The 20,627-nt window shown below is 52.9% G+C and overlaps 8 protein-coding genes across 8 annotated transcripts; 6 read left to right on the top strand and 2 right to left on the bottom strand.

Annotated features, from left to right (window-relative positions):
- The first annotated feature begins 307 nt into the window (after positions 1–307).
- On the top strand, positions 308–1,726 carry BDZ99DRAFT_463588 (NAD(P)-binding protein). The gene has a single exon (XM_033720114.1). The coding sequence runs from the start codon at positions 415–417 to the stop codon at positions 1,420–1,422; it is 1,008 nt and encodes a 335-aa protein (XP_033575653.1). The 5' UTR covers positions 308–414; the 3' UTR covers positions 1,423–1,726.
- Positions 1,727–1,916: 190 nt separating this feature from the next.
- Positions 1,917–3,452, top strand: BDZ99DRAFT_509244 (Metallo-dependent phosphatase). Its single transcript, XM_033724390.1, has 2 exons — positions 1,917–2,466; positions 2,523–3,452. Exons 1-2 carry the CDS (start codon positions 2,023–2,025, stop codon positions 3,078–3,080), a joined length of 1,002 nt encoding a protein of 333 aa, XP_033575652.1. The 5' UTR covers positions 1,917–2,022; the 3' UTR covers positions 3,081–3,452.
- An 817-nt stretch (positions 3,453–4,269) lies between these two features.
- On the top strand, positions 4,270–5,304 carry BDZ99DRAFT_37572 (uncharacterized protein). Its single transcript, XM_033714994.1, has one exon. The coding sequence runs from the start codon at positions 4,452–4,454 to the stop codon at positions 5,115–5,117; it is 666 nt and encodes a 221-aa protein (XP_033575651.1). The 5' UTR covers positions 4,270–4,451; the 3' UTR covers positions 5,118–5,304.
- Positions 5,305–6,266: 962 nt separating this feature from the next.
- BDZ99DRAFT_389805 (uncharacterized protein) lies at positions 6,267–6,856 on the bottom strand (the record flags this gene model as incomplete). The annotated part of the gene is made up of 2 exons (XM_033715657.1): positions 6,267–6,694; positions 6,805–6,856. 2 exons carry the CDS (start codon positions 6,854–6,856, stop codon positions 6,267–6,269), a joined length of 480 nt encoding a protein of 159 aa, XP_033575650.1.
- Positions 6,857–7,436: 580 nt separating this feature from the next.
- Positions 7,437–9,813, top strand: BDZ99DRAFT_463584 (uncharacterized protein). The gene is made up of 6 exons (XM_033720113.1): positions 7,437–7,713; positions 7,862–7,927; positions 8,335–8,410; positions 8,530–8,592; positions 8,645–8,767; positions 8,819–9,813. The coding sequence occupies exons 1-6, from the start codon at positions 7,662–7,664 to the stop codon at positions 9,747–9,749; spliced, it is 1,311 nt and encodes a 436-aa protein (XP_033575649.1). The 5' UTR covers positions 7,437–7,661; the 3' UTR covers positions 9,750–9,813.
- A 470-nt stretch (positions 9,814–10,283) lies between these two features.
- Positions 10,284–11,569, top strand: BDZ99DRAFT_444404 (synaptic glyco protein SC2). Its single transcript, XM_033717885.1, has 3 exons — positions 10,284–10,367; positions 10,420–10,635; positions 10,689–11,569. Exons 1-3 carry the CDS (start codon positions 10,331–10,333, stop codon positions 11,330–11,332), a joined length of 897 nt encoding a protein of 298 aa, XP_033575648.1. The 5' UTR covers positions 10,284–10,330; the 3' UTR covers positions 11,333–11,569.
- Positions 11,570–12,964: 1,395 nt separating this feature from the next.
- On the top strand, positions 12,965–16,497 carry BDZ99DRAFT_477223 (heme peroxidase; the record flags this gene model as incomplete). The annotated part of the gene is made up of 5 exons (XM_033722105.1): positions 12,965–13,288; positions 13,345–13,442; positions 13,506–13,554; positions 13,608–16,419; positions 16,475–16,497. 5 exons carry the CDS (start codon positions 12,965–12,967, stop codon positions 16,495–16,497), a joined length of 3,306 nt encoding a protein of 1,101 aa, XP_033575647.1.
- Positions 16,498–17,883: 1,386 nt separating this feature from the next.
- Positions 17,884–19,976, bottom strand: BDZ99DRAFT_571581 (uncharacterized protein; the record flags this gene model as incomplete). The annotated part of the gene is made up of 6 exons (XM_033728105.1): positions 17,884–18,447; positions 18,528–18,954; positions 19,036–19,118; positions 19,172–19,208; positions 19,261–19,389; positions 19,959–19,976. The coding sequence occupies 6 exons, from the start codon at positions 19,974–19,976 to the stop codon at positions 18,053–18,055; spliced, it is 1,089 nt and encodes a 362-aa protein (XP_033575646.1). The 3' UTR covers positions 17,884–18,052.
- Positions 19,977–20,627: the final 651 nt, after the last annotated feature.

Below are 20,627 nucleotides of genomic sequence, written 5' to 3'. Positions count from 1 at the left end.
AAATTTCGCGTGAGATCATAATGGGCATGGAAATTGCGCTCACGTTACTCTGAACGGGCCCAAGTATTCTGAACGTTGTGAAGATGTTCCATGCAATCATGGAGCGAAGTGATAGTGAAGGTGCGCAGCTTTAGAGACTCGCATAGAATGTAGGTGGCAATATTTCCAACTTCATGCTAGCGGCTCTATGAAGGTGCCCATAATTTGGAGGTCACAGGTTGGCAACTCTACACGTCACGTGATACCGGAGCTGAAACGACGTCTTAAGTCCACCGCTTGTTTTTGAGCGGATTTAAATGCTATAAAGGGGACCTAGCACCTATTGCTATCGAACATCTCCATCTCAAGTCCACTACCTCATCTCACGCAAGAACAAACCTTTTCATACAATTTCATCCTCCAATCCCTTCCACCATGGCCACTGCATATACCAGATACGCCGACGTGCATATCAACACCAAAGGCCCCGGAGATGCACGACCAACCGCTGACCAAATCGTCAATGACGAAGGGCTTGAAGGCAAACTCACAGGAAAAGTCGCCTTCATCACCGGCTGCTCCTCCGGCATCGGCATCGATACTGCTCGTGCTATGAAAGCCACAGGCGCCCGCGTCTTCGCCGCCGTACGCGACGTCAAGAAAGGCGAGAATGCCCTTGCGGGCATCCTCGAGCCCGGCCGCTGCGAGCTCATCACCCTCGACCTCGACTCGCTCGACAGCGTGCGACGCTGCGTCGCGGACTTCCTCTCCCGCAGCTCCACCCTCAACATCCTGATCAACAACGCGGGGATCATGGCATGTCCAGAGGAGAAGACAGCTGATGGATTCGAGCGCCAGATGGGCACCAACCATCTCGCTCATTTCTTGCTTTTCCAACTGTTAAAGCCGACGCTGCTGAAATCTTCGACACCGGAATTCAACTCAAGGGTTGTAGCTGTCAGTTCTACCGCGCATCGCTACACAGACATGAACTTCGACAACATTACTCTGGCAGGAGAGTACGAGGCCAGTCGCAGCTACGGCCAATCCAAGCTCGCGAACATATGGATGGCGAACCGCATCGACCGCGTGTACGGCCCCCAAGGCTTGCATGCTAGCTCGCTGAACCCGGGCGGCATCTGGACGGGGCTGCAGAAGTATGTATCAGCAGAGCAACTCGAGGCGTGGAAGAAGGCGCCGGGTATTGCGGAATTCATGAAGAATCCGGCGCAAGGTGCTGCGACGACCGTCTGGGCGGCCGTGGCGAAATGCTGGGAGGGGACTGGTGGGAAGTATTTAGATAATGTGCAGGTTGCGGAGCCGGTGGAGGAGGGCTATGCGATAGGTGCGCCGGGGTATGAGAAGTGGGCATATGATGTGGAGAAAGAGGATAGACTGTGGGAGTGGAGTTTGGAGGTGCTTGGGTTGCCTGCTGATGCGTAGGCCAGGAGGGGGCTGGGTTGTAGATAGTTGGGCATAATGCCGAACGAGAGATCCTTATGCAAGAATGAGAACTGAATAGAATGGAATGCTTGGCTAGATGCCTCGTCACCGCCCGATAGGGTCTGCAGCGGGCGCTTGAGCGGCCAAAGCTTTGGTATTTAGCTCAGTGCGACTATGACTTGGCTCGGCCTAGGCATTAGATTTAGAGAAAAGGGTTCGATTGTTCGTTTAGGACATTCAGCTTCGAAAGACGTGAAGCTGTTTTCATAGTGACATGAAAGATGAAGAGTTGGGCAAACCTAGGTAGTCAAGTTCCAGCTCTATATCGACCTGCACAGCCATCTGCAAACGAAACTAGATCCAATGAAGACAAGCCTAGAATGCGATGTGGCTTGACCGCAACGACGTGTACTCCACCTGAGCAGGCTAGGTACTCCACGTCAACGATCATGATCGCGGGAAAGTCTGCTGCCTATTCTTTCAAAGCGTTCCGTGTTTATAAAATCTCGTATTGCCGCTGATCTGCCGGCTTCCTCACCCATATCACACCGCCCAACATCTTTGCACGTGGTACTTGGACGACGTCTAGCTCTCTTAGCAATGTCTTCCGCTTCTACAGTGAAAACACGTTTCCTCATTATATCAGACACACATAGCTCGCAGCCGTTCCTCGAGACGCCTACCAATGGCTCGGCTACTCACCACATTCCCTTCAGGCAGCCATTGCCCAAGGCTGACGTGCTCCTCCACTGCGGCGACCTGACGACGATCGGGACGCTGGATGAGTACCAGAGAACACTAGACATGCTGAGAGATTGCGACGCAGAGCTCAAACTAGTAATTGCAGGTAACCACGACATCAGTCTCGACGAGGAGTACTACGGCCGCAGGGGCAAATGGATGCATCGGCGGGGAGAGTACGACGAGAACATGCCCGCCTTAGCCAAAGCCATGTGGACAGGAGATAGAGCCCAGAGGGCTGGTGTGACCTATCTCGAAGAAGGGATGAGGGAGTTCACACTAGCCTCGGGGGCCAGACTTCGGGTGAGTAGTAGACATCAAGATCCACATGTTGTCTTTGATTGCTTACCTTGACCAAGGTCTATTCATCGCCATATCAACCAGAGTTCTGCGATTGGGCATTCCCTTACAACCGGCATGAAGATCGATTTAACTCTGCCAAGCATGTGCACCCCGATGCCACTCTTATTGCGCAAACCCCTGTCCCCGACTTCCCAAGTGTGGATGTTCTCATGACACATGGTCCACCGATGGGCATTCTCGACAGGACATCACGCAACAAGCCCGTAGGGTGTGAGCACCTACTGCGTGCCGCCCGCCGCTGCAAACCTCGACTGCACTGCTTCGGTCATATTCACGAAGCTTGGGGTGCAGAAAAGATTACCTGGAATCCAAATGCCGATTTGGACGACGGTTGGAAGAAGCACGTCATCGATACTGAAGTTGTGCCAGTCGATGAGGCCGAAATGGTTGAGAGGAAGGCCGCTTTCATCGATGCCAGTAGCTCAAGTCGACTTATCGAGTTCGGTAAAGAGACCTTGATGGTCAACGCTAGCATCATGAACCTACGGTACAAACCAATGCAAGCGCCATGGTTGGTAGATTTGGATCTGGAGCGCACAGCCGATGGGTTATAGTGACGACGGTTACCCGACCATGTCTCATTGTCGAAAGGAGGCCAGCTGGGTCCAAGAGCAACTGACAATCCACGAATCCGTGAATCTACTCCAGGATTTCCTTTATTCTAGACAGACTCATCCAGGGCTGGTGCACACTTGTCTAATACCGTTTGAGGTCCCCTAGTACGTTGCCAAGAGTAATGACACATCTCGTCGGATGAACCATAGTTTCGCCCATGATGGACCATTGGTACGTTTCATTGGCAATAATGCGAACACCTTTTCTTAGACCACAGTCCCGCTTCCACAGTGCGCAAAATACTATAAATCACACTCAATTCGCCCCTGTCGTTCCTGTCGTTCCTGTCGTCTACAAACGAACCTGCCTACTCTCAACTAGGAGCTCTTGTCATCTACACCCATAGCTTCGTTGAACTCACAACAAACCTGCGTCCACGTCTCATCGAACACACTATCATCACGGTTATTATTGAAAATAGACTTCAAAGCCCCAATCGTTTGCATTCATCATAAGTCTGACGACCCTTTAACCTTCAGTTCCCGTGACGCCTTCCCATAAGTTAGCCTCATCATGGCCAGGAAAAGCTCTGCACCATGCGGGCTTCCGTCGAATACGGATGGATTGGACGAATATGGTGTCCATGATGAACTTTTTGGGTTGGAAAGGGGGGCATTGGGCGACCTCCCAGAAATTCCAGAGGATTTGGATGAACCAGATTTTCCAGTGGATGAACCGGCTTTTCCCGTGAAAGAGTCTGTAGAACAGGATGTCCCTGTCCTGGAGTCCAATAAGCAAATTGCCTCAGTCGAAGAGCAGGAGGAAAAAGATGTCGCTGTCGATAGACGGACAGATTCGGTGGCTCCTAGGGCTAAGGAAGACGCGCCAAGCCTGGTGCCGGATATACCCCCACCACTGCCACAGGACGATACCCAGTCTCAAGAGACTCATGACCGAGCAACAGGTCCTTCATCCTCGTCAAATACAGCTACTGGCGACTTCATAACCCGACAAGACGCGATTCAAGGCTCGCGCGCTGATCATTCCGGAGGGATAAGGAAAAGTGCAGCGAGGGATGGATTGAACACCATGTCGCGTCCCGCGGCATCACAGGACCAGCGAATTGGTCAAGGAGCTGTGAAGACGGCACCACAGAATCACACACCGATGCCACCAACGGCTGAGGTGAGGTCTGTGATGCCAGACTCACCGCACCATGACTAATTGCATGGTAGACTCAAACACAGGTCCCGATTCAACAACTATCGTCCCTTTTCACGCAATCTTCCATCACTCCAGCGCGAGACTTGTCTCTACCACTGGCCCCAACATACGCTCAGCAACCTCAACAAGGCCATGCGCAAGCTCATATGTCGTATTCAATCCCGCCTGGACTACCTGCCTCGACAATTCCCCCAGTGAATCCTTTTGCGCAGTCTGCCCTTGCCCCAGCGTCAGTTTGGTCTGGATTACCCGCCTCGGGAATCCTCCCAGCGATCCCTTTTCCGCAGTCTTCCCTCGCTCCAGCGTCAGGTTTGTCTGGATTACCCGCCTCGGCACTCCCTTTTTCGCAGCACCAACAAGGCCATGCGCAATCTGGAATGTTACCTCCGACCTTGCCTAAACCGTCCGCCCGAACGCACCCTCCGATATCTGATCTAGGCTACAAACAAGCTCATAGTTCGGGTGTACATCAAAACGCCTGCGAAAATTGTTTCAGAGACGAGATTGTCTGCGAGAAAGGTCATCCCGGCTGTGTAGCTTGCCGATACTCTCATCGCCAATGCCACTATACCTCCGAGTGGAGGAAAAATCGTTGGGGGGGAACGGAGAAGAATTATTCGTTTCGACCTCGACGGAATAACAACAAGTGCTTTGTTTGCTTTATACTTTTCGAAAAGTGTGATGGCGATCGTCCGTCTTGTCGAGCTTGTCGTAATCGGGATACGACCCGCGACGATCCTACTATGCGTGCTAGGTATGGCTGCATATATGCCTACGATCAGCCATTTCCCAACCAGTCAACAGGGAACTAAAGGGCTGTCTCGGGGAGTTTCAGGCGTAACCGTGGCTTTTTATCGTGTCTAGTTGTTTTCTCTTTTCTGTTGGGGCGGGATAGCGTGGAGTTGGGTCTGGCGAAGTGGTGCCTGGAACTGGGTAAAAGGGAGCCTTTTCAACTTGTCAAAACAAGTAGTAGTACTCTCCACTGAATTCAAAATGATCAGTTCTATAAAACTACTTAGTCACGTGAGACCAGAAGTCTGGGTACTTCCGTTCATCACTGTTTGGGGCACTCCCATGGACTTCTAGAATACCGGTGGCGCTACGAACGTTGATGTAGCGGATATTGGAGTAGCAATCTCTGTCAGACAGCAAGCCTGTAACCAGCATGTGCCAAAGCCTAAGTACATCCGTTGACCACTGTTTGGGGTGCCCCCATGGGCTTCTGGAACACCAGCAGCAATGCGAAGGTCGATGTAGACTAGCAATTTCTGCCAAACGATAAGCCAGTAATCAGGTTGTATCTTGTCGAGCAGCGCGGACACCGAAAGGCATTATAGTACTAGGACGAAAGATCCTTTACACCTTTCTGAGATCGCTTGTGGTACCTTAAATGCACTAATCTAGAGCAATGGTCATAGGCTCGGCCTTTGTACGCTTTCCTACCACTGTATGAGGTGACCTGGTAAGGTTGTAAGACCGTTAGAATGATAGAGTTAAACCTCTTTTAGGTTGCGGAAAGCTCCTTGAGGCAATTCGAGCGGCGCTAGAACGGTATCAGGAGTTTAATGTTCTAGTACTGTACTCGTAATGAAAGACGAGAAACCGATGCCGATATATGCAACACCTATCAGCCACTGTCTGAAGCGGCACATCGAGCTTGCAGATCAGTCAAAGGGACGAACTTGGAGCTTTGAGACGGCAGTAAGGGACTTTGGAGGCAAAAGGCCTCAGGCTTCAAGCTGTCTTGATAGTGGTATAGCTAGTATGAGAAGCTATTTTTTTCTAGAAGACCCATGAACAGCCGCTGACGCCGACTCGGGAACGGAAAAAGAAAACATGTCGGATCTATAAAACCGCCGATCCCTTTTTAAGACCATGACTTCATGCATGATTTGGAACTGAAGACAACGACCCGCGGAGCTCGCCCCGGGCACGACCACCACCAACTACCGCTGCTGCCACTACCGATGCATGGTACACCGATTCAGCGCGTCTAGCAGCTCTGGTCTATCTGCCAACGCCTGGGTGGCCTGGGAGAAGGTCATCCACTGTCGCGAGCGCTTGTGCATCTCGGGCCACTGGCTCTCCTGCTTCTCCACGGTGCCCTCGAAGAAGTGGTAGGCGGCCTTTGGGGCCTGGGCGGTCAGCTGGTCCGGTTTCCGCCACTCGGGGATCAGGCCGAGATCGAATGTGATTTTGACGACGATGCCGGCCTCCTCCCAGGCCTCGCGCTTCGCGGCGTCCTGCGCGGTTGCTTCGTCGGTTTCCCAGCCGCCCTTGGGCAGCACCCAGCCGCCGCGGCGCGTGGACTGGATGAGCAAGACGTAGTATTTGTCGGTCGAGAGGGGCACGATGCCCGCGACGAGGCGCTCGCCCTGGGAGCCGTAGCCTGGCAGCCATCAGCAGGGGAAATTACAGAACAAGATGACCTGGGAGATGCACTCCAACGGCTCAACACCATGGAACGATATTCAGAGGGTGTCTCGTGATGGTACTTACGCTGGTTGCTACGTCCCGTGCGGGCCTCCATGGACAGCACCTGGGCGGCCATGGTCAATGGGGTTTTCTTTGTTGAGGAAGCTGGTGCAGGAGGAGCGGCGGTGGAGGCGGGCGGGTGCCGCAGAGGAGGGACTGCGGGACTGCTGGTTCGAGTCTGGGCCGGATGCGGTGTGGATGCGCTTGCTAAGGCCGCGAGCGAAGCCGAGCAGATACGACGGGGCAGTGGAGTTGGTGTCGGAGGATGCTGGTGGAGCTTGGGGTTCGGGCTGGGGCGTGGAGCGTGGCGGACCGTCAGTCCCGCGGGGGACGGGGCTGAGGATACTGGAGAGCGCTGCGTGAGAGCTGTCGAGGCATCGTGGAGCGCGTAGGTGTTTTAGTCGTGGTTGAATCAGGGTCTGAAAATGTGGGAGGCTAAACAGCGGGGGTTTACCCAAGTGCCACCTTGCGCCGGCCGAGCAGCTGGGGGCGACTGATGTCCTGCATGGCCGCAGTTGCGCGCCCGGCAGCCAAACGGCCCTGGGCGCACGAGATGTGACGTGGGATGCTGCCCGAGAGTGCCTGGAGGGGGCCTGCGCGGCCCAGTAGCAGACCCAGACGCCGCCTCGTGGAGATTCTGCGATGCGATGTCGTGGTGTTGATGCCGCCGCGCTCTCTCCATCCTCCGCACCACTCCTCTGCACCGCCAGCACACCTCCCGCCGTTGGTAATACGCCGCCGTCACGCCTGCAGCGCCCGCGCCTCTGCTCGCTGGGCCTTTGCTTGGACGCTTCCCGCCGCACAGCATTGGGCTGGCGACGTCCTCCTCCGGCCCTCGAGCCCAGCACCCCGCCAGCTGCCAGCGACCCCCACTGCGTGCCATGCAGGCCCTGGCCCTTGACGAGCGGGACGTTTCTTTTTTGAGACCGATCGGTACGTGGTGCTCCAGTCATCGTCAAGCCCTGGCGCGCGTGCGAAATGGCTGGCTCAAACTGCCCGCCGCGCGCAAACCCTTAAAAGGCAGCACCCTACCTCGCTCCGCGCTGGACATCGGCATGCTGACGGCTCTTTGTCTCCTTAGGCTATCAGGCGGAGGATTGCGGATATTGCAAGGACGCACCCTCTGGCCGGAGGACCAAACAGTCTCGTGCGTACCACTCTCTTCACCACACTGTTCCGACGCCATGCCAGTCTCGCGTGACACATGAGAGCAGGCTTGGTGTCACGGTCATTATCGTCGCGCAGCTCTATGTTGCTCAACGCCCAAACCCGGCTGTGGTGTTGTCGCGGGGCCGTTGACGTTGGTCTACGGTCACATGGCGATCATGTGACCTGGACCGCCCCGCTGTCCAGCTGTGTCGATCGATACCCACAATCTCAAAACAATAGGGCATCAAATACGAGCTAGACGCTACAGAAAAGAAAGCCGCAGCCCCTTTAGAGCTCTCGTGCCTTTGCATCTCTGTATCATCATGTGATATTGACAGCCTCAGTCGCCTTGCACTCAGATCACGCAAGAACAATATGACAGCAGAACTGACAGCTCAAAAACAGGCGCTTGCTACTATGCGTTGTCAAAGAAATTGACAGTCGACGACTATCAGGAGCTAGTCGATCGAGGTTGGAGACGGTACGGACCTAAGCACTCTCATTCCGATTCATTCCGATAGACACCCTTTGCTCCGTTTGAGCGCGAAGAGATATTCGAGTTTTCACAAGCGATAGAACACTAATACGTGTTACCATTAGATCTGGCACTACTCTCTACAAACCTGACGTTCGACGGCACTGCTGCCCGCACTACACTATCCGGTTTGCCCAGCCGTGCTCCTCAACTGATATAGCCTCGCTAAGTAGCATAAAGATTGCCAGCATCATCATTCAAAGCTACGAGAGATCAGAGACAGGCAGTGAATCGATGGAACAAATACGTTCTCGGTGAAGACTATATCAAGGAGGCAGCGAAGAAGTACCCTAAGACTAAGGAGTAAGCTCAAAAACGTGTCATCTGTCTCCAGCAACCTGACGCAAGAAATAGGGAGAAGGCTCGCCAGAAGAATGGATTCGATCTCTTATCTACCATCCACGAGGCCGAGAGCACAGTCATCAAGAGCCCACCAGAACCTGCTCACAAATTTGAAGTGACTCTGGAGCCCGACTCGTTCAGCAAGGAGAAGTACTTGCTCTTCAAGAACTACCAGATCAATGTCCATCATGAGAAGCCATCCGAAGTAACCGAGAAAGGTTTCAAGCGATTCCTTTGCGACTCGCCTCTCCAGAGAACCACTCGACGTCTACTTGAAGGTTCCGAGGAACAGCCGCTAGGGTCCTATCACCAATGTTACCGCCTGGACGGACGATTGATTGCCATGGGTGTACTAGACCTGCTTCCCCATTGTGTGAGCGGCGTTTACTTTGTCTACCACTCAGACTTCGAGCAATGGAGTTTCGGGAAACTGAGCGCCCTTCGCGAAGCCGCGCTTGCGCTTGAAGCGGGATACAAGTACTACTATATGGGCTACTATATCCACGATTGCGTCAAGATGCGTTATAAAGGCCATTACAAACCCCAGCACGTCTTGGATCCGGAGACGTATGAATGGGTCCCTCTCGATGGGGAGTTTGCTAGTCTGCTAGACCAGAAGTCGTATGTATCGCTGGCTCAGAAAAAGGGACTGAAGAAGGAGACGCCCGAAGCAGAAGCTGAAAAGCTAGACGAAGATGCAGATCCGTTTCCTCTGCCTCTCCCCGCGGATGCCGCTGCCGCAGTCGCTGCCGGGACGTCTCTGTTCGACCTCAAGGTCCCAGGACTGATGACGGAGGAAGAGATCGCCGAAACAGTCGACCTTGACAAGATTTCGCTTCAAGTGCAACGGCGTATTATTCCGATGGGGGTATGTACTCCCTCATCATCTACGGCTTCACCCTTGGCACAGAAGAAAGAGCTAATACGTGTCGTAGTTTCTTGATTCTGATAATATTCATGTGTCACGCGATGAAGATAATGCGCAAACATTGAGAGAACTAGTCGCCGAACTGGTTGCTTGTGTGGGGCCGGAAGTAGCAAAGACGATGGTTCTGGATTTGGGTGGGTAGACTATTACTGGTGCTAGTCATGCGATATTGCTTCCTTCAACGTCATCATAGGCTTAGGTATATAGCTAGGGATAGCATCATTCGTGAATTATTCCCAGATCAAGGCGTTTTGAATTGAATAATTGTGCACCTGTCCCTCCTATGTATGAGTGGAGTATTCGCTTCAATTGAACAGCATATCTAGTTCAGGTCTTCACTCGCAGTATGCTTCTACTTCAGTGTATATCGCGAGAGTCCTATGATTAAGCGTAAGGCTTACTATTTCCAAGCCGTGCCGACTATGTATCCGAAAGAATGCTAGCTTAGGATGAAGGTGGAGAATGTCTCTAATGCTGACCGTAATTCATAGGTACATGCCAAAACCGCGCTAGCGGGCCTCCGCCGTCATCCGTGCAGCTCAACTCCCACCAAAACATGCCACGTACTTTCGTCTCCCAACACGAGATCGGACACGATGTCGACGACGATAGCTCTGGTCGTCCGCCCTCGAGGTAAGAAGCGCTGAGCAAGTTGGGAAGCCATGACCTAACCAATTGCTCCTAGGCAAGCCGATCAAGAATTTGCCTGAAGAGACCACCGTTGGTCGCGAGGACTCCGCAGCGGAACTCTACAAGCTGATTGCTGCGAGCTCGAAGATTTCTGTCCATCGACTCAAGATCACCAAGGGCAGTGATGGATCGGCCATACCCAATTCCAGCAGCGTCACGGTGCAAGATACTGGGCTGAGGAACAAGAGCACGATCGATGTGAAGGACCTAGGTAAGAAGCACCCACTCCTTCCTCAGATTGAACGCTGACAGTCTTTAATTTAGGGCCGCAAATCTCCTGGCGCACCGTCTTCGTCGTCGAATATCTAGGACCTCTCATCATCCACCCCATTTTCTACCTTCTCCTCACCAGGCCACCATCGGAACTACAGACGATATCCTTGTTAATGATAATGCTTCACTTTCTCAAGCGAGAATACGAGACATTGTTTGTTCACCGTTTCTCGCTGGCAACAATGCCCGCCCTCAATATCTTCAAGAACAGCGCACATTACTGGTTGTTGGCCGGTGTCAACATCGCATTCTGGACATATCTGCCCTCCGCACCCACAGCAAAAGCGGCCAACCCTGTATTTAAATACGCGGGCGTTGCAATGTTCGTAGTCGGAGAGCTCGGAAACTTCTCAAACCACCTCACACTCCGCGACCTACGGAAGCCAGGTAGCACAGAGCGGGGGATTCCAAAGGGCCTAGGATTCAGCCTTGTGACATGCCCAAACTACATGTTTGAGACGGTGGCGTGGCTTGGAATCTTGTCGGTTAACTGGAGTCTCAGCACGGCCATATTCGCCGTAGCGGCGGTAGGACAGATGGCTGTGTGGGCGCGGAAGAAGGAGATGAGGTACAGGAAGGAGTTTGGGGCCGAGTATAAGCGGAAGCGGTTCTACATCCTGCCAGGCATCTACTGAGCAGCATGAGACGGGCGACACACGTCTGCGTTCGTATCGCTCTCGCGCAGGTGGAGGATTCAGCCACAGCCGCAAGGTGCCGCTGGCTGCAGCAAGGGAGTGTAGGCTAGGCGGAACAGTGAATGGGGCCGTCACCCGGCGCTCTGGCACTAACCTACGAGGTTGCAGGCTTGGTGTATGCTGTCAGCCAAGCCCTGAGACGTCTTGATGGTGCAATAGATACAATACCAAAGCGGCCACTGCAACGCGGCCATAATTGGATCGTCATTTTGCACTTATGTCAGCGTAGACGAGGGTCACGATTGAAATTGGTCCGGCATGATTGCATTATTGGTCGTCGTCGGCCAGACCGAGGTCGAGGCGGCGTGGATGCGGTCCTGCATAAGCGCTGCATCGCCCTGGCAGCCATTATCTCCAAATGGCACGATCACTGCCTTCTCGCCAGGCGGCACCGCCGGCATCAGACGCCTTCTTTGTCGCCTGCTGGCACAGTGGACACATTGGCTGCAAGCGGAGAGGGCCCCTGAGAGACGCCGGTGGGGTCTCTTTTGATGGAGCCACCAGACAGAACCCAACCCAGCTGGCCGTCTGACACCACCCGCGGCCTGCTCGAACGACGTTGCAACTCGCGGCATGCCATTGGCTGGGGGTCATACCGCCAGTGCTATCTCAAAGGGCGGACTGGCGGGGTGGAGGCGTGGCTCGCGTTATTTTGGGCTGCTCGCTGGCTTCAGCACTCCGCGGCAGCGTTGAGACAGCCGTCCATCTCGCCCTCAGCCGCAGCTGCACAAGGCGACGAACCATTCCCGCCTGACCCTGGGTAGCCCGGCCTGTTGTTATAAGATCCAGCTGCTCGGCTGTTGGCTGTGTGTGTCTTGATATCTTGTCGTGCTTTCTTACGTGCCGGTTATCCATCTTTTTCTATATACACTGCTACGGTCTTTGGCTTTCGGTTTCTCCCTAGTAGCCATATACTTCTGGACTGATTCTGTTGTATGACCCTCTGTTTGACGTGTCGTGAGAACTTGCTCTTTCCTTACAACCGAGCACGCGCGCAATTGCCGTAGTCGTCCCCAGTAAGTCCCTGCATGTTTCACCACACTCCCTGACTATCAGCCATTGAGGCCTACCTACAAACTTATCCACGACCTACATATTTCTTAAGCATCTTCATCCTCTCCTAGCATCGTCCCTCTTCAAACAACTTTGGGACATCTCGTCCACGACGATTGCTTTCCGCACTTTCCCGGGTTGGCCTTGTCAATTTCATTGTTTTCAAGATGGATTGGGTGGAATGGCGAACTATGAGAGTAGGACGAGTTCTAATGGCTCTTCATTTTGCATCACTTTATTCTAGTTCTCTCCTCTTCGCTTGATCTTCATTTATCCGCGCTGCGCCACTTGATGTCATCTTCTCCTTGTCACCGCGTGTTCAACCTTATATTAAAGTCTTGATGACGTTCATAACTCTTCCTAAACACCTCTCTTCCTCTATCTTAGCTCCTCTCTTCCTCGGTTTCCTCTTCCTCAAATCCTCCCTTTCCCAGCAACATATCACCGCCCGACGTCAAGTCGACAGGCGCTCGTATGTTCACGCTGACGTGGCTTCGCCATGCACAGGATCCAGACACCATGGACATGAGAACAGGCGTCACACCGCCTAAGCCGGAAGAGCTTTCCGAGCTTGATGCACTCCGCAACAAGATCGGAAGCTCCTTCAGAACAGCCGCCGGTTTGGTCAATGCTGTTGCGAGGCCTGTCCCTCACGGAACTGGCGATGGTAGTAATCTGCCCGAAGAGCCGAGCGGTAGTCTGCTGCACACGATTGAGAGCACTTTGTCTGACATTTCTCGCTTGTCAATTCCTGACATCAAGACCCTGATCGATATCCAGCAAACTAAAATGTCTGGAGAGTTGCTGGATGACAAGACCTATCAGATGGAAGGGTTGATCCATGTGAGTAGATGTCACGGCACCCTGGTTGTTCCACGCGCTTGCTGATATTCTCTCAGGCGGCAGCAGGCCTACCAGACGGCTCAGGGCTCCGAACCAAGCTAACAAATTTGTTTCTTACGCAACTGTGGAACGACCTAGAGCATCCTCCCCAGTCGTTAGTGTTTTCATTTCATAGCGCCAGTACCCAATATGTCTAGCAGGCAATTGACTCAAATAGATATCTCGGCGGCAAGTACCAGTACCGGGCAGCTGATGGCTCGAACAACGTCCGTGGGCACCTGTCTAACCAACGTGGTACGATCACTGACTGGATTGCCAGAGCCTACTACACCCTAAGCTCGGCGCAGCTGGTACCCCCTATGCGAGGACAGTAAAGCCGACGAGGGCTCAACCACCTTACCGCCCAGACCCCGGCGTTGTCTTCGACTCTCTAATGACCCGTAAGCATCACGAACTCCATCCTAACCGTATATCGAGTATGCTCTTCTACTTCGCCTCCATCATCATTCATGACCTGTTCCGGACCGATCACCAAGATCCCTCGATCTCGTTGACCTCTTCCTATTTGGACCTTTCGCCATTGTACGGTAGCAATCAGGACGAACAGGACTTGATGCGAACCAAAGACCAGTACAACGGCAGGATCAAGCCAGACTGTTTCTCGGAGGCCCGTCTGCTAGCTTTCCCTCCGGGAGTTGGCGCTATCCTGATCATGTTCAATAGATTCCACAACTACACGGTAGAGAACCTTGCCGCCATTAATGAGAATGGCAGGTTCACAAAGCCCACCGAACCGGAAGATCCGAAAGATGCAAAAGCTGCAGACGCTTACAAGGCAAAGTTGGTCAAGTATGATGAGGACCTGTTCCAGACTGGACGGCTCATCACCTGCGGTCTTTATATCAACATCGTCCTGGTCGACTACGTCCGGACAATTTTGAACCTCAACCGCACTGACAGCAACTGGCAGCTGAATCCTCGCGCTATCATCAAAGACGGTCCTCCACTTGGGGTAGGAAATCAGGTTTCGGCGGAGTTTAACTTAGTGTATCGATGGCATTCCGCCGTCTCAGACAAAGATGAAAAGTGGACACAGGACCTGTGGGACAAGTTGTTCCCTGGTAGAGATGCGAAGTCTGTTGGCAAAGATGAATTTCTCAGCAGGCTGAAGGGCATGTACCACACCACACCGAAAGAGCCTGAGTTACGGCCATTCGCAGACCTTAAACGCAACGCTGATGGCACCTACCCCGATGATGGTCTTGTCAAGATTTTGAAGGAGGGTGTGGAGGACTGTGCAAACTCCTTCGGAGCGAACAGGGTACCAGCCGTGATGCGAGCGATTGAGGTTCTCGGTATCGAGCAGACACGCTCATGGAATCTCTGCTCGTTGAACGAGTTCAGGCAATACTTTGGACTCAAGCCTCATGATACTTTCGAGGACATCAATTCCGATCCAGACGTCGCCCAGCAGCTTAAGAACCTCTATGAAACTCCGGACCAGGTCGAAATCTACCCCGGCATCGTTGTTGAAGAGGCGAAGAAGCCACTAGCTCCCGGCGCTGGCCTCACACCACCCTTCACTGTCTCTCGTGCTGTGCTTTCCGACGCTGTAGCACTTGTACGGGGCGACAGGTTCTATACGCTTGACTACAATCCCAAGACCTTGACGAACTGGGGCTTCGCACAAGTTGACACCGATACCGGTATCGACAACGGCTGCGTGTTCTACAAACTGTTCCTCCGCGCGTTCCCCGACCATTTCGAGGAAAACTCGGTATATGCTCACTACCCATTGACTACTCCAGATGCCATGGAGGAAGCTCTAAAAGGCCTCAACAAGGCTCACCTATACGACTTCGACAAGCCAAAGTTCACTCCTCACCCGCAAATGATTCTGGGGTATAAGGCAGCTACGACAATTATGGGTGACAAAGATACATTCAAGGTCACTTGGGGCAAGAACATTGAGTTCTTGATGGGATCTCCAGCTAAGGACTTCATGCTTGCTGGAGATGGACCCAAGAACGCCCAGTCACGGAAGATGATGAAAGACGCCCTGTATACCAAGGACTGGAACGCGGAAGTGAAGGCGTACTACGAGACCACAACCAAGAAGCTGCTGAAGGGCAAGTCAGTTAAGATTGCCGACTTCACCCAAGTCGACATCATCCGCGACGTCGGCAACCTCGCCCATCTTCACTTCTGCTCCGAGCTCTTCATGCTCCCCCTAAAGACTGATGAGAAGCCTGGTGTCTTTACTGAAGCCGAGCTCTACCTCATCATGTCCGCCGTCTTCGCCCTCGTCTTCTTCGATGTCGACGTCGCCGCATCCTTCCCCCTACACGTCAAAGCCCAAAAAGCTACCGCCCTCCTCGGCAAGCTCGTCCAGGCCAACGTCGAGGAAATAAAGCACGGCGGCGTCCTCTCCTCAGTTATGCACTCCATCTGGCCCGACAACAGCCCCCTCAAAGACTACGGCAAGCACATGATCGAGCGCCTCCTCGACTCCGGCCTCGATGTCAAGACACTCGTCTGGGGCCATATCCTCGGCACTGCTGGCGGCATGGTCGCGAACCAAGGCCAGCTCTTCGGCCAGACGATCGAGTTCTTCCTCAACGACCCCCTCGGCAAGGAGCAATGGCCCAATGTCCAGGCCCTCGCGAAGCTGGACACCGACGAGGCATTCGATACGCTAATGCACTACTTCCTCGAAGGCTCCCGCCTCTACGGCGAAACCGGCGTCCTCCGCGAAGTCGCCAAAGCGGTCGAGATCCAGGACGGCGACCGCACGATCCAGCTGAAAGAAGGCGACCGTGTCTTCGTGAATCTCCGCTCTGTCTCGCACGATGCGGCGGCATTCCCGAACCCAGAGGCGTTCGACCCAACGCGCGATATCGACTCGTACGTGCATCTGGGCTCGGGCCCGCATGAGTGCTTGGGCTTGCCGATGACGCGGGTGGCGCTGACGACGATGCTGAAGGAGGTTGCGAGGCTGCCGGGCTTGCGGCCGGCGTTGGGCCCGCAGGGGCTTGTGCATAAGGTGGCAAAGGAGATGTTCGAGGGGGAGAAGTGGCCGTATCATGCGTATTTGACGGAGAAGTATGATAGCTATTGGCCGTTTCCTTGTTGTAAGTTTTTCTGGTCTAAATACGTGTTAGAAGGTTCATGCTAACTTTGTGGTAGCTCTTAAGGTCAACTACGATTAGAGATGAGGTGAGTATTGCTTCCTGTGGGTAGAGTGGATATAGTAGATAGATCTTGGGGATAGAGGGCCGCTAGTCTTAGATGAGAAGATTGATTGCTGGTTCCTGGGTCCTGGACTTAGAATGTGTGGATTGGATAGATGGGTTCTCTTGGGGCTAGAGGTTTACGGAAGCTGGATGAGAAAAGCGAGAATCTGTTCCCAAATTGGAATACATGGACTGGGTGGGGTCTTCAAGATTGAGGGTGATTGGGTCTGGACGAGAACAGCGATTGGGTGCTGCGGAACTCCACTCTTACCTTGAGAAATTGAATAAGCGCGCTAGTCACTCTATAGGGAAGCCCAAAGGACATTGCTGGGAATTCACTGTCCCAAATGCACGTGCTCTTAGGTGCTGGACCGAAATAACAGGGCCCATTTCTTCACTCAAGCTCTAACATTCTAGTTCATAATTGTTAGTTCTCGAATCCATGATCAAAGAGGCAGCATCGATATCTTTACTGGTAAAATCACATAGACGAAGGGTGCCATATCACAAAGCTTAGTAATTTAGCGCGGATGATATCTAGATGTTCTTCTATCTCCAGCATCCTCCCAACCTTCATCTCTCACCTTTAAATCAACCTGCTGCGAAAGCTCTACACGGAATACATAGAGAAGGAATCGATGGGTGCATGATTGATCTCACTGTTGGGTGACGCTGTACCTGGACAATGTCTGCGTATACTGGTTTGCAACCGTTTAGGCTTTCTTCAACGCAATACCCGAAATCCAGACTGGATGTAACAATCTAGGGAGCATGAAAAACTCAAATCGAAGTCCATTGCTCAAATCCGATTTCTTTCGCTCAAGTTCAAGGAAAAGTTAGCGCGTTAGATTTCTGGGAGAGACGAAAAGCTGGAATTGTATCTGTGTTATGCTGGGCTGCTTTTCGCACCAGTGTTCCTAACGCCATGTAGCCTCCCGGGCCACAAGAAACCGTGTCGGCTAAAGGAAGAAGACGCGCGCTAGTGGACACCATTCGTTACCCCGTTGGTCCCGTTCACGCCATTTGTCTTTCCGTTCGCGGCGGGAAACTCTTATTTGCTGTATCATATTGCGGCGGGGCTGGAGAAGATGTTGGCGCGGACTTGGCATTATGGGCCGAGGGGGGGAGGGGGAGTACAGTCCGCAGTATGAAGATGCGAGGAAGGCCGAGACGGATGTGCATGGGAGAAGGGGTGGAAGTGGGCATGCGGTGGCGGGAACACCTGGGTCGTAGGACGCAGCGTACACAGCCGTCTTGGGCGATGGACAATTGGTACAGGGTGGAAGCGACGACTTCAACCACACAACCATCATGAACGACTCGCTGATATACGAGGCCTTCGGAACTGAATCGACGAACGACGTTTATAATTTGGCGACGAGCCAGTTTTCGTATTGATAATTTTCATGAGTCCCTTTTTTCTTCCAGGACAATCTAACGCCAATTGCGTGGAGTTTCAGGGATAACAAGCCGCCGTTATTCCCTGAAGATATATCGTACACACCATCACCAGACTTTAATCGAAAAAGAGTTACCTCGTGGTCCACTCCTGCGTAAACTCCTGGGTAACCGTAATCTTCTTGTCCCGTTGCGACATCCGATGGGAGTCGAGCGGTCCAGTATTCTCGATAGCATGCTGTACGTTTATCTCGGGAAGGTTGATCTCTCTGGTAGACCCGTGTTCCGACCCCACCTCCACGTTCATGGCCCTCTTGCTGTCGCCAAGGGAACGCAGGGGGTAGTTTTCGTCGAGTTGCTGGAAATTGGACCGCGTCTTCTCGCTTGTATTTTTACTCTTGGAGAGAGAGCTGAAGCCCGATCCAAGGAGTGGTCGAATGACGGGGAGACAGGCAAGCGTGATACCGATGGCGGGCTCGAGCATGCTCCAGATAAGTGCGTTGGGGACGGAGTAGGTGATGTCGGAGTCTAGGAGCGTCAGACGGTATCCAAGAAGCGGCGTCATTGTACCTTCGCGTGGCATATGAGAGAGGTGTAGTCGGACTTACAAGAGAGATGGATGAGCGTGATCAATCGAACGACGCTGACAACACACACGAAGAAGCCCACAGTAAAGACTCCGAGGAGCCCAATTTTATTGGCCATTCTCATCTGTAGGTTCCAGATGAGCGGGAGCGGAAGAGCCAATACCATGACATCAGTGCAGATGTTAAATGCTCCTGTGAGCTCGTACGACAGGATTTGATTGCCACAGTGTCCGTTGGGAATAGTTTGGTCCCAGTTGAAAGCGAATGGTCGACATAGCAGAAAGCCGCAAAGAATAACACTCAATGCCCACAGGACGACAACACCACCAATAATGCGGGCGGCAAGACGGAAGGCAGGGACCGTGAATATTCTCGTGTAGAAGAACAGAATCGAAGTCTTCGTGAACATGAGACTCGTTGCCCAAAGGATTTGGACTGCAATAAGGTCCTTGGGCTTGTCAGCAAAATGTCTGTATAGAATATATAACACATCTTCCTATGTATACATAAAGACTAGGGAGATGATTACCTTTGCAAAAATGGTCAATGGCTTCGGACCATAGTTAGCCACTACATCGGTGACATGAAGGCCAACGCCACCATGCACAACTCCTGAAAAGAATTTAACTCTGTAGAAAGCGAGAAGTAGTGATTTTGAGACGTACCGACGATATCACAAGCCACAAGCCCAAGTAAGCAGACCTTGATTAAGTGTCAGTCCAACGTCCATGGCGCAGTCGCTGGAGGCTCTTACCAGAGCTAGAACAATGGAGTAGTCGTCCCACTCCAGGACGAGTCGCTTCTTTCTTCGTGCAAAGAGGCGCAATGTGACTGAAATCGTTGCAATGGCAGCAAACACCGCAGCAACAGCCACCGGGGAGTTCTGCGATGAAGTGTAGGGGAATCATCATGATTGCACAGCGGTAGGCCACCGAGAAGCAGAAAACAAATCGAGAGAACCGCAAGCGAGCGTGAGACGCGAAGGAGCACTTCACCAATAAGCCCAGCTAGGAGACGCTGGACTCTCGAAGTGAGAGTCGACGGTGGGGATAGTTAGACATTGAATGAGCATCCACGCATTAACACGAAGGACATGCGACGAAGATCTTTACCAATATGATACTACGTGCTGCAGACACGGATCCACAATCTGCCGCGGCTGAAGAGCCGATCCATCGGAAGACAGCTCCCGAGCGGCCCAAATGTCTCATCAGGACCCGTGGCGGAGGTGTACCTGAAGCTTGTTCAACGGTCACACGGGTTGACCAGTCGAACACAGGAAACGACGAAGTAGCTAAGCCCGAATTGCATGATGGCGGCGTGGCTACCCGAGCCGAGCCTTGATTGTATACTAGCGCTCCCGGCCCCACAGGCCTGGAACGTCTTGGTCAGAGCGAGGCAAAAAGACCGAACCCATGGTCCACGACTCGCGAAGGACGCAGCAAGACTGACCTCTGAATATGTGGACATGTAATCCGAGTTCACAGTGCTGTTGTCCGGGCTGGTGGAAGACACCCCTCTCGTAATAGCGGAGAAGCCTGTGTATTCCTTTTACCAAATGCCGATGTAGAAGAGAAATGAGATTTGCTAAATCTTTGTATTCAACGATGAAGAGTACGCCTACTATCTCGTATTTTTTGCATCTGCTTTGGGAGGCGAACAGGCTGTCGATCGGCTCGGGAAGACACCATACTGTAGCAAAAATATGCGAGTCTTTAGGCCGGGTCCTGGACCACCTTAGCCTTCACTGAGGGGCTGGGGGACCGGTCTGTCATCCGCAAGCGTGTTCGCCGGTCCCGCTACCTCCGCGGTTGCAAAAGTCTGTTGTTTTTCGGCGATCACCGAGGCACGGCCACCACAATTAAATGAGCACAACACCATCAAATTACAAGCTATCTTTGTATCTATTGCTGTAGGCCGGTTCTGCGTGTTTTGATCTGTGTGCCAGGCCTTTCCAATATTCAATTGCCATGCGGTGTTGTACCTTTTTCTCAAAGGTTTCTGAGTGCTGCCAAACAACAATCATTTCCTTCTCCCTTTGGGCCTGCACAGCAGCACCAGCGCTCGTGGTGTTAAACCGAGCCCTGGCCAATTCCTTCTTCTGATCCTTGTGAAGATGCT

This window comes from Mytilinidion resinicola, assembly GCF_010093595.1.
Source record: "Mytilinidion resinicola strain CBS 304.34 unplaced genomic scaffold BDZ99scaffold_11, whole genome shotgun sequence".
NCBI classification, from domain to species: Eukaryota; Fungi; Ascomycota; class Dothideomycetes; order Mytilinidiales; family Mytilinidiaceae; genus Mytilinidion; species Mytilinidion resinicola.
Note: the sequence above shows the minus strand (reverse complement) of the source record. Positions and strands in the feature narration are given on the sequence as shown.

Bases quoted from the DNA above. Each gene is read 5' to 3' on its own strand.
- BDZ99DRAFT_463588 (XM_033720114.1), top strand. From the start codon at position 415: ATGGCCACTGCATATACCAGATACGCCGACGTGCATATCAACACCAAA.
- BDZ99DRAFT_509244 (XM_033724390.1), top strand. From the start codon at position 2,023: ATGTCTTCCGCTTCTACAGTGAAAACACGTTTCCTCATTATATCAGAC. The intron at 2,467-2,522 runs GTGAGTAGTAGA...ACCTTGACCAAG, and splicing joins CCTCGGGGGCCAGACTTCGG to GTCTATTCATCGCCATATCA.
- BDZ99DRAFT_37572 (XM_033714994.1), top strand. From the start codon at position 4,452: ATGTCGTATTCAATCCCGCCTGGACTACCTGCCTCGACAATTCCCCCA.
- BDZ99DRAFT_463584 (XM_033720113.1), top strand. From the start codon at position 7,662: ATGCAGGCCCTGGCCCTTGACGAGCGGGACGTTTCTTTTTTGAGACCG. The intron at 7,714-7,861 runs GTACGTGGTGCT...TTGTCTCCTTAG, and splicing joins TTCTTTTTTGAGACCGATCG to GCTATCAGGCGGAGGATTGC. The intron at 8,768-8,818 runs GTAAGCTCAAAA...CGCAAGAAATAG, and splicing joins AAGTACCCTAAGACTAAGGA to GGAGAAGGCTCGCCAGAAGA.
- BDZ99DRAFT_444404 (XM_033717885.1), top strand. From the start codon at position 10,331: ATGTCGACGACGATAGCTCTGGTCGTCCGCCCTCGAG. The intron at 10,368-10,419 runs GTAAGAAGCGCT...AATTGCTCCTAG, and splicing joins TCTGGTCGTCCGCCCTCGAG to GCAAGCCGATCAAGAATTTG. The intron at 10,636-10,688 runs GTAAGAAGCACC...TCTTTAATTTAG, and splicing joins GATCGATGTGAAGGACCTAG to GGCCGCAAATCTCCTGGCGC.